The sequence below is a fragment of the Thunnus thynnus genome, chromosome 18 (genome assembly GCF_963924715.1).
Source record: "Thunnus thynnus chromosome 18, fThuThy2.1, whole genome shotgun sequence".
Classification (NCBI taxonomy): Eukaryota; Metazoa; Chordata; class Actinopteri; order Scombriformes; family Scombridae; genus Thunnus; species Thunnus thynnus.
Window position 1 is genome coordinate 10,755,390 of NC_089534.1, and position 12,227 is coordinate 10,767,616.

Sequence of the window (12,227 nt, forward strand, 5' to 3'; positions counted from 1 at the left end):
TAACAGACAAACACGAGAGCGGTATCTATCTTTTCATATCTCCACAATAACACGAATACGCATATTTCCAAAACAGCAAACTATTGCTTTAAGGAACCTCCTCCCCCACCTCAAACACATCAAGTTTCAACAATTACTGCAGACACATTAGCAGGAAATTCTCCTGCTTGCTGCCTGACTAAGTAACATGTGAGGAAAATGCGGAGAGCCAGAAAATCCTGAATAAATGGGATAATTTATAAATTTGGTGTCACGTCATGCCCTCTAAGCCCTTCCAGTCTGGTTTATGATCACCGGGTGAGCTCGGATGAATGTATCTTTGGGGCTGATTCAGAAAAACCCCCATGCTCATGGAGCCTGGGTTGAATCAGCCCGTCTGTGTTTGTGTGTGTGTGTATGTGTGTGTCAGTCATCTCATGTTGGAACAGCCAGTAAAGTCGATGAATGAATACACAGGGTCCATATTTCACTTTTTTATTTGGAGCCCTCACAGTGGCCATGTTGTTTTTGTGAGCGGTCAGAAACAATGAATTATTTCAGGTGGCAATCTGAAGCTGGCAGAGCGTGGCTCGAGAGGAAAAGCGCAGAGTGGATGACAGCCAGACGCCCGTCTACCATGGGGGTCTGGTATAAAGAGGAGGAGGGAGAAAGAAGAGAGGAGAGATGATAAAAACAGCAGAATTGGGGAGGGGGGGTAAAAAAGGAAGGAAGGAAAGAGAGAAAGAGAAGAGAGAGGTGTGGGAGATGAGGCAGCAAGCGAAGGAGAGAAGGAGAAAGAGAGAAAGGGGGAGCCAGGCTGTCGTGGAGCGCTGCCAGCCGTCTGTGTGGTCCATGCGTTCCAGCCTAGAGGAAGCAAGCCAGGCAAGGGAAGGGCACACACACACACTTATGTCCACACACAGACATACACAACTATTCCCAAAGGCGATACATTTATTGAACGCAAAAACACATTATATACACACTTGTACGATATTGTGCATAGTTTAAAGAGTGCACACATACAAAGACACACACACACACACACGCACGCAGTTTGGCTTGTGTGTGGTTTTCAGACAGGCTCCCTCCGCACCTCTCTGCTTGCATTAAAGTGTTTTGATTCAGAACAGGGGAGAACAAATCCCTCAGAGATGTTTTTTGCTGCAGCTCGGGGCCAACAAACTGTGGACTCCCTTTCCTAATCTTTATCTGTTTTCATGATTCACTCTCTGCCTCCCTTTCTCACTCTTTATTCTTCTGTCTTCCTTTCTGTCTCCCTCCCACTGAATGATTTTGTGTTTTGCGTTGCGGAGCCTTGGCACCTCTTCAAGGAACTTCATAAGACATTCAACTGACTGACTGCCTCTGGAAAAGCCTGAAGTTTTTTTTTATTTTTTTTTATCCTCTCTCTTTTTCCCCTCCCTCCCTAACTCCCTCCATCCCTCCCTCCGTCCCTCCCTCCCTCCCTCCTTCCCTCCCTACCTCCCTCCCCTCTTTTCATTCCTTTTCCTCCTGATGTTTTGGCGAGTTTTATTTGTCCGGCTCCCATTGTTAAAAGCTGCTTCGAGTAAGGCAGCAGCAGATAGGTGTGTGTGTGTGTGTGTGTGTGTGTGTCGATGTGTGTGTTTGTCTGCGAGGGAGAAGAGAGGAGTGAGTTCTCTCAAGACACAAGGGAGACTGAAATCCTCCTGTAATTACCTGGATGCTGTGCAAAAGTATGTTTTATTTTTTGGACAAGTTGCTTAAGGCAGTTACTGACAAGCCATGATAATCCAGAGACATGAAAGGCCTTGTATTATTATGCACCGCAGAAATTAAATGAAAACTGGCTGACATCATCTAAATATTGTGGTACAATGTAATTAGCATCTGTACAGATCTTAGAATTTAGCACTGAGCATAAAAGTCTGTTGTAAGAAACAAAGCCCGAGCCTTACAGCAGGTAATAGCACCCTACAAGTGCATGTAATAGCATGTGTCTTTGATGACAATGTGTGTCATGACAGACATGTTAACGAAGGCATCTCACTTACTCATACTGTTTCCAGCCCAGCAGTACTGGAGATAGCAGCCTATTTTCCAACCACTCCAATAAGGTTGTTTAGGTGTGTGGGTGTTTGTGACAAATGATCTCCTGGTTGCATCTGATGCTGACGACTGCTCCGTTCTGGTTTTACTGCTTAGTACTGCATTTTGATGCGGTGGACCATTGCATCTTGATTAATTTTTTTTTTAACTCGAGATGAGGGTAGTCATCTCAGATATTGCTCTACTCTATTTCCAATTGTTCCTCAGCTATAGAACATTATCTATCGCTATTGGTAATGCCTCATCCTCTACTGCCCACCTCCCTTATGGTGTGCCACAAGGCTCAATTTTGATTCCTCTACTGTTTTCTGATCACATGCCTCCTCTTGAGTACAATATTGGCAAATATAATATTAATTTTCATTTTTATACATACAACATCCAACTCTATGTGTCCATAACACCTGGCTATTATGGGTGTCTTGCAGGGCTGGAATGGTAATCTGGCATATCAGGCATTTTCCCGGTGGGCTGACGCACCTTGGGGCCGATATAAAATTTTTCTTTTTTTTTAGTGCTAACGACCAGCCCATAAAGGAGGGGCAGCGGCCCATTGGTTCATTTTCTATAACGACACTAGGCTGGCCCAATCACATCTCTTACTCAGCCGGCCCCACCCCTCTCCCTCTGTTTTCTCTGTTTCTTGTGTCAGATGCCGTGGCTCAGAGTCAAACATCTGTGGATGAAGGAGGGTGTCAATTGTCAAGATGGATAAGCAAAAACAAAAGAAGGGGGGTGCAGAGAAGTTGCTGGCCAAAAAAAATGAAGAATCTAGATGCGGATGCCACCAAATGTGCAAAAATCATAGATGTGTTTGCTGCGGGGGCTGCAGCTGTAGCTTCAACATCTACGCTGATAGCAGTACCCGCCATTATGCAGCAGGAAGAGGAGCAAGCGTGTGACAGGGAAGCTGCGGACCAGAACGAGCAGGAGGAGAGTGTAGTCGAAGCTGTAAGCAGGGAGTAGCATGCAGAGAAACAGGGACTCTCAAGGAGGGCGCAGGGACGTTATTGTGGATCCCACTGCTTTTCTTGGCAAGACATGGCTTACTCTGCCTCTGATTGACTTACGCTGATATTCTTACCCTAACCCTAAAAGTAGATCCATAATAACGCAGCGCAGGGAGGTAGAATGTGTATTATACCATGAAGGCTATGATGAATATTGATTAATTCGATTAATGACGATTATAATAAGATAACATAATAATAACGCTATCATAAAGTGAGACTGTCAGCTACCGCTGGTGTTCAGTCAGTCCATGCCAAATAGCGTAGCATAAGCTATATATCATTACTTTTGTAGCCTTGCATGTTTCCGTAATGGTGTTGCACTTCGGCTGACTATTCTAACGTTAGCGTTGGCTAAGCAATGAGTGACCTACATCCATATTGTATCATAATATTGTTAAAATTATTAGGCTAAGGGATCCCTTGATTGATCCCTCTACTGTGCTAAAATGTATGCCTGCTTATGAATTAGCCTAGTACAGGGAAAAAATAGTTTTCATTTCCAACAATGGGCAAAAAAGTTGTGCTATGTTTATTTTCAGATATATGGTAACTATTATGATATATATGATATGGATTATTGTTATTACTATCTGTCGGGTCACGTAGGCCTACATGTAGCCTATTCCAGACCTTTCTCTGCCTTCAGTATGTTTAAACTGACTGTTCTGCAGTCCAGTAAGCATGCATGTTCATGTGGTAGGCATGTGAACTACAGCTCCATGCATTCATTGAATAAAGAACTACTTGGTCATTACCAGTATAGTATTGTTTAAGTTGTACAGCTTTTTGCATATCTTCCAACAATTCTGGATCTAAATTTATAATCATGTTTATAACCCACCCAATTAGTTGTAATCATCTCTCCCTCTCACCTTATGTTATTGTCTAGTCAAGCCAGGTAGCACTGGAGGAGAGAGACCAGGGAGTTAGTCAAGAGCGAGTAAGTACACTGGGCCACTTGTTCACGGCACTTACTACTCAGCTTTGTAGTGGTTTTGGGGGAAATAGTACAGTACGCATATTTAAGTGGACCGCAAGGATGTTGTACTGGTGGGTGGTGTTGACAAGATTAATGCAGGTTGTCCAATAAATTCCAGCAGCTACATTTATTTATTCCGATCTTTCTTTTTTCATTTAGAAGTCATATTGAAAATGAGCTCTTTTTATCCTCTGCTGACGTAAAAGTTATCCATGCTTTTATTTCATCCTGTTTGGACGACTGTAACTCGATTTAATCATATTTAAACCAGAGCTCTCTCTCTCGATTGCAGTTGGTTCAAAACGCAAATTCAAATTTAAGGGAGTGCAACCACATCACCTCTATCTGAACCTCTGTTCACTTGCTGCCAGTTAATTTCAGAATTGATTACAAAATTGTGCTGATTACATCCTCTGGAAAGGTTTCTCTAGCCTGCTACAAGCCGCTCTATCTTCTAGTGTGATTTTAATTTGTTTTCTACCTTTTGTCTGTATATTAGTGTGTTTTTTCTTTGTTTGATTTCTTATTGTTTTTGAATATACATATTGTTCTTACTTTTTTGTATGCAAAGCACTTTGCAACTCTCATTTTGAAAAGTGCAACACGAATACAGTTATTACTATTCTTTAAGTTACTATGATGAATGACAGGGAAGTATATCTGCATGTGTAAGTATCTGTGCGTGTGTGAGGAGACCCAAGTCACAGAAAGCGTTTGGCTTGGCAGACAGGTCTCTTGAACCACTAATATTATCTGCAGGCCTGTACATAACCAGGGCCTCCTCGCCAGACTTGTTAACACCCTGACCAAAACCGAACCAAAACACGACCCCGTCCCAGAGCCCAGAACCCCCCAGACCCAGTGGCTTCAAACACCAGAGACACGCCTGACCACTAACCTCCACCACTGACACACAACGCACATGTTGCACACACACTCAGTTATGCACAATAACCACTGCAATATGCCACAGCAAGACACAGTATGTGTGATGCCACAATGTTTTTTGTCACCTCCTATGTTTGTCTGTCATTGATTAACTATAATGAGAACAGTGGGTTTGGACAGAAAGCCTTGTATATTGTATTATTACGGCTCGGCTATTATCGCTCAGGAAGTTTGTCTCAGCTGGCTGCAGCCACCGTCAGGAGCAGCTGAAAGGAGACAGAACCACCTATAAAAGCATATTGGTTTAAACAACCACTCCCTGTCTATTAGCTCAAAATGACATTTAATGAGGCCTATTAGCTCTACTCGAAATCAGCGCTGTGGCTACACCAGACTAATGACACCAATAACACACACTCTCTCTGCAAAATGTGTCATGTGGGTACACGCATGCTGACACAGGCGCTAGAGGACAGACATACATGCATTTGCAACCATATCTACGGGAGCTAACACACACACACGCGTATGCCTCCATGCATGAACACACACAGACACATACATGTGCAAACACATTTAAGTTGTGTGTTGAGTTGTCGGTGCAGTGGCAAACCACAGGGTAACCAAGAGCTGTCAAGCGATTAAGCACAATGCGAGCCACAGAAACCGAGTTAGCCTCCCGCTAATAACACAGTGGCCAGAGGGACCTGACTAACCACTTACCATACCCGCACGCACACACACACACACACACACACACACACACACACACACACACACACACATGCGTGCACACACACACACACACACACACGCACTGTAAACCTCTAAAGAAAATCATACCACAGATCTTTAAACTAGGCCTCACTGATATTCTTCACTCTGACCACGCAATTAATTAACTAAAGCTCAGCGCCACAGTTCAGAGATATGAGCCCCATTTATTCATGGGTGGTCCCACTTTACTGATATTGAATGGGGAACCGCTGGGGAAATACCATCCCTCAGGAAGACTCATATGGCTACCATAAGTTGCATCAAACACTCCAACACAAAATATCCTTCCTGAATCAGACACCCACAACCAGGCAAGCCATTAACAGGGAGTAAAAACTGCCAATAACAGCAGGCAAAGTGTAAAAAAATCAATTAAAGTGCACAAAATGGTTACAGAAACTATTATATATAATCTAGTGTTATTGTCAGCTTATTTTCCAGAATCAACACAGTGCTTTTACAGAGGAGGGCCACAGAGTGCCAGTGTATGTCAAGCTAAAGACAGCCCACTGTTCTTTCTCCGTGTGTCTCCGTGTGGACCCCTCCCTGTGGGGCCCCTCCCTGGGCCGGTGTGTACGACAGACCTCCTAATTACCCACTCGTTTAACACAAAATAGAGCTGTAATGGCCGACTAAGACCCCATGTGTCAATGAAGCGTTCATAGATAGAATCACAGTTTTGGAGACAGCCACTGCTCTTAGCTCAGAGTCTCCGTGCTGAAACCTGGAGGAGGGGAGGCACGGTTGAGAGGGCACATGTGTGTTTTGCCACCCTCCGACCTTGGCTTAATGACCCCTGAGAGGGAGACGTGTTCTGGCTGAAGTTTCTGGGTAAATTACACCGGCGCAGCAATTCTGACCACTTAACAGCAAAGTAAAGAAGTTCAGGGGTTACGTATGATGACATAGTCCTTATTGCTTAAATTAGTGTCCTGAGACTGTAGCTCTAATATGCAAAGGAAGATATTGAAAAGAAAATAAGTTCTGTTCCACTTAAGAGCCCTCTCTAAGACCACAAATTGAGCAGTAATGTAGAAGAAAAGAGAACAATGGATGCTATGAAAGTAGAAAGTTTTTTTTCACTACGCCGAAATTGCCTCACCTAATATGAGGTAGTACTCTGACTAGTTTAGTGACTCAACCTCGCACATATGTCCATGCTTCCAATAAATCTCTCTGGACATGGATTTAGACTGCAACTTTGTTGAGACCAAACTGGGGCTTTTCTAAACAAATTCTGTTCCGACTTCCATCTGCTCGCCACCAAATAACAGGACTTGTTTGAAAGTCATCTGACAGGGGACAGCAGATGCACAGGAAATGCTTTTGATCAAACAAGATGGCTCGAGAGCAAGCGGGATGGGGGGGGGAGGGGGGGGGAGGGGGTGGTGGTGGGTGGGAGGGTGTGATTGTGAATACATGTGCGTTTGAGGACAAGCATGTGCCTTTGTTTCTGCGTGCGTGTTGATGAACGCTGAATGTTGAGTGTGTGAGGCGTTTTTTGGCACCACGGACAGGTTTCCTACAACAGAGACTGATGGTGGTACTAATCCTACTGTCTCTCGGCTCCTCTGTGTCTCTGTGCGTCCTGGTGCCATATGTGACGGGGCAAGCGGGTGGGCGGAGGGTTGTTTGTGATGTGATATTGTTCATTGAGACGCCATGAGATGAGAATATGTTTTTTTTTTTTTTTTTTTATGAATAGGGAGGAGGGTTGGGGAAACAGCTGCATGCCAGACCAGTTGGCACTGACAGCTATAGTAAAGTTTTTTTTTCCTGCTCAGTTGTTTTTATATATGGCCCATTAAAATGAGCTGATGCTAGCACTCTGCTACCCAGTGTACCCTCTCAGGAAGATTCTGCCTCACTTTTTATTTCTCTTGTTTCTCTAAAACCGTCACATGGGAGGCTGAGCCGCTTTCTGAGACGTCAACTTAATTAAAAGCCTGTTGATTGCTAATTAACGCAATCACAGCTTTTTCCAGTAAAACTCTTTTTGTAAATTAACTATTTTTATTAGCCTGCCACCATTTTAGCTGCCATTGGCCAGGTGCACAGTTAGCTACACCCGCAGCTTAGTTAAAGGGACACTGCCCGATTCTGCACATTTACTCATCTCGAGGAGCACCACTCACCTTGTGAAAACAGTTGTACAATGTCTTCTATGGCTCCGGAGGGAGCTTTAAATGTAAAAGAAAACAAAACATAACCCTGATGACATCATCAGGCTTGCCATCAGGCTTGAGACTTTTGAGCTGTGTCACAAATTTGAGATGTGATATTCAAACGCAGTGTGCATTTAGAAGGTAAGAAGGGTCTAATGATGGAGTTGTTGCATTATAGGAAATGTAGGATCCGGTGTTTGGAGCTTGATCAATACTAGGGACTAAACGTTAGGATATGGCTGCCTCTGCGACTTTGAGTTTGACCATTCTTTATAAAAACCTGTTTCTTGTAAATCCCCTATATTTATGAAAGTGGCACACAGAACACAAAATTGTTGGAGTAACCCTTTAGACAAAACTTTAGAAAAAAATTAGAGATAAAAGGGCAAATTTAAGGATAAGTTCATATTTTTCAAGTTTGTCCTAAAACAATACTCTCATGCCCCTATGTAAAATGAAAGACTTTTTGCTTGCTGTAATCATTCCTCCTGTTCAAACTGGGCATTAAAATATCCTATCCTCATATGCCTCCAATGTGTACCTCCCAGGGTGAAGTGTATATCTCCCAGGGTGAAAGAGACAGTGTTTCCCTGATGAGTAAGATAGAGGAAATAGCAACACAAAGAAAGAATTTCGTACTAAAAATACTGTAATTGATACTCAGATTGCTGAGCTTACATATGGACACCCGGCTATTGTTCTAGGACAGAGTTGAAAATTTGTGAACCTGTCCTTTACAGGAAGTTGTATGTTGTTCGACGCGTGTGAATGCATATCCCCATAAGTGTATGCGCATGCATTTGTACTCACTCCTGGGCTCACGTGGTCCGTCCACGGTGACCTTTATGGCTCGGTGGTAAGTGGCCACTTGTGGTGGGTTGGTGAATACTGTGATTGTCAGGGTGAAGCTCTTGCCTGTGGTGATATCAAACAACATCAAATGACATGCCATCTGCGGAGACAATGACCTGCATTCATTGCTACACCATCCCCAAGTCACAAGTGTGGTTGTGATCACATAATAGCCAATACAAACTGGGAAAAATCGACTTTAAAGATTAAAGGATTTAGGATTAACAACAGACAACATTGGATCTTTGAGAGGGTCTATTTAGGTTCTTTGGCAGATTGGAAGATTGACTGAAGGAGCCAGTATCTTGTTATCCAGACTTTTCTCCCTGTCTAACCCAGTGTGAGTGGGCGAGAGGCATTTTAATAGTCACTTCCTTTCTCGATAATCCCCAGCAGTTGCTGCCTTGGGGTTGAGTGTGCGTCTGTGAAAGTGTGCATGTTCCTATGTGCATGCACGAGGAATGCTATGAATCAGAGCACAACAGCCAAGTCAGCAGCAGCACTAACATCTGAGGTATGCAGACGCATCACGTAACCATGACTACGTGCAAGGAAACAGGAAGTGGGGGGCAGGTTGCTGCAGCGACTCATCGGAGCAGCTGTCCATTCAGTCGCAGCCATCTACCCGTGCGTGTCCTCCCCTCTTCCGCTCCGCACTCTAGTTCACTATAAACATGCCTTTCAGAGCAGTGATAAGAGGAACTGAAGGAGATAGCAGATCACAGATGCAACAGGTGTCCCACATACCTGATTTGAGGGGCATGTGGGTGAAGCAGCGCTGGCTCACTAGTGATCTATGATAAAGTGGGACACCTAGTGTGTCACCTTCCTGTGCTCTCTACCATCATTGCTGCTGTCATCTGTTACCTGTGATCCATCTAAATCAAGGCAAATCTGTATACTTCTACACTATTAAGTATAATGATGTTATCAACAGTATCTGATGTACTCTGGGTCGCCTGTCATATCCATCCGTGCTATCATCATACTGTTGCATCATTTCAGCCCTGTAATATCAATCCTTGTCCATCTCTGCTGCCTCGCTCTGTGCATGACCTCTAACTATCTAACATCCTGTCTTGCACTTGTCTCTGTCATTGCAGGGTATTCATTTCAGACACCCTGTAGTCTGATCTCCCCTGGCTCTCATGTCACTTCCTGTGACAAGATTCTGTGTCACAGCAGAAGGACGCACACACGGTCTCCATGGCAACAGGTCCACCACACTCTCCACTCACTATACTTTATCACCCTTCACTCCCTCCCGCAACATCCGGGTCTCTCTTTGACAACCACAACAGAAAAGGAAACTGAGAAGAAAAGTCACAGCGGCGTGGGTGAAGCTGTTGACAGGCCTTATCACCATCAACTTATCTTAGGTGACCACTCTCTTAAAAAAGTCTCTAAGAAAATATTTCCAGGAAGTTTAGAGAGTGTGAATGCGTGAGGAGAAGAGTGAGGACACTCTCAGTGCCAAATCTCTGATCGTAAATAAGATGATTTAGTAACAAGACGGCCAATTATGCAAAAAAGTCAGTTTGGCAATGCCAAATATTTAGGGAATGCCATTTGCTGCCTCGCTCTCTGACAGCCTGTGGATATGTGCAGAGAGTGATCAGCCTCGGGGCTGCGGCACCACCCAACATGTTTATAAGCCTCAACTGAGCTGGGTCATGTCAGGTGAACATTATGATGAAAGGAAAGGACAGAAAAACAAGACTTATTTCTTCTTATCAGATCAATGTTTTTCTACGCAGCTGAAGCACATCCAACCTTTTTTCCAAAAAAAAATCAAGGACCCTCATTTAAAGGCAAAGAGAGCGGTAGCAATATGATTCACCACTCAGACTTTGGGAGACGAGCCTGGAGTTAGAGAGATCATTATGTGGTTGCCACGTAGGGAATGTGACCACTAATCCACACCACTGAACCTAATAGCTCCTACCGAGTAGTAGTGCTCAGTGAATGGAGCACAGAGTGTTTCAGGCCTCACCTCTGCCACTGCGGCCCACGAAGCGAAGGTCGTTGAAGCGCGCTACTTGGTTCTTCATCACACCTGAGGCGTTCCGCAGCTCGGCGGAGTAGTTCTCGTCGTTCCCCGCCATTACCGTGACAACGGTCCCGTCAGGTATGTCTCCCAGGGCGACCACCTGTCAGGTACAAGGGGGTCAAAGGGCAGAAATTCAGGAACTGTTTGGATCGACGTTTTGAGCGAATATTCTAATTTTACTCGCTCACCTGGTGACCCAAAATGGAGAAAATATGCTACAGTATGCTACAACATATTTTCTCCCTCAATCCATGCTTGAAGAAAATAAGTAAAAAGGCTGTAGAAAAAAAGTATAATAAAAGAATCTTTAACTCAGCTCAGTTTATAAGAAAAAAGCTGTATGAACCCAAACCCCAGTTTCATTCTCAGCTTCACTTGTACAGAAATGAATCTAGCTAATGTGACAAATTTGTTTTACATCATATCATCCTCCTCCAAATCATGTTGATAAATGGATTTAATTTATTCTCCTGAAGCAGTTTGATATTATGATTAATGTGATTAGAATCTCCTCTCAAATGCAAGTCGTTTAAAACAAAAGCAAAGAGGCTTCGTGTTATCATTTAGATTCCTGGATGCAGATAAAAGAGCATGAGCAGGCCTACAGAGCTGCGATAATTACAGAGCTGTGGTAATAATAACGGTTAAATAACACATATATATTAAAAAGTGTCACATTTGATTTGGAGCCAGGACTGCAGCTACAAAACTCCACTTTAAGTGTCTTTGATCCATCTTTTGAGAAATATCTGTCATGTAATTAATAGGCCCTTTGCTGTGAAATATCATGGGAGTAAAAAAAAATGATGAAGGCTTCAAAAACGCCTACAGAGGCCTAAAATGTTTAAACCATCAGTCTTTGGTGCACGTTAAATATACATTTTTATCCCCCACATTTCTGCTTATTAAACATTCAGTGAAACACAAATGAAGAGAATAATAAACTATATTTTATTACAATCATTAAAATTGTGGTTATAATAGGCCACAATGCAGCTGTAATATTATAAATAACATGTTGTATATTCTTTCACAATTTTCACATATGGAAATAATTGCTTAAAATGGAAAATAATAATTAATCATATTGAAAACTACATTTTCACTGTGGCAACTTTAAATGAGCCATTATTATTATACACTTATTTTTTTTTAAAATCACTCTATAATTTTGTTTTCCTTTTGTTTACAAAATGTGGGAGGAAAACATAAACATGTGATTTCTTTATTTATTTTTACATTTTGATATTCATTCAAGCTATTTAAAAAAAAAAAAACCATCACATGCCCACGTTTCCTTTATGCTTTTTTTTTTCATTTCAACACTAATTTAGTGAATATGTTTGCTAAAAATGACAAACCATTAATCATCCTCACATTCATCGTGATTAACTGGTGATGTTACAACCATTTAAAAGGTTGTAATTACAAGA

At 42.8% G+C, this 12,227-nt stretch overlaps 1 protein-coding gene across 6 annotated transcripts in view; it reads right to left on the reverse strand.

Annotated features, from left to right (window-relative positions):
• The window catches only part of runx2b (RUNX family transcription factor 2b), a 119,829-nt gene that overhangs the window by 15,734 nt on the left and 91,868 nt on the right, over positions 1–12,227 (reverse strand). For all 6 annotated transcript variants that reach the window (XM_067571713.1, XM_067571712.1, XM_067571715.1 and 3 more), the window contains 2 exons: positions 10,738–10,894; positions 8,703–8,807 (listed from right to left, as the gene is read on the reverse strand). In XM_067571713.1, the coding sequence (XP_067427814.1) occupies positions 8,703–8,807; positions 10,738–10,894 (262 nt within the window). The remainder of the gene's footprint in view (positions 1–8,702; positions 8,808–10,737; positions 10,895–12,227) is intronic.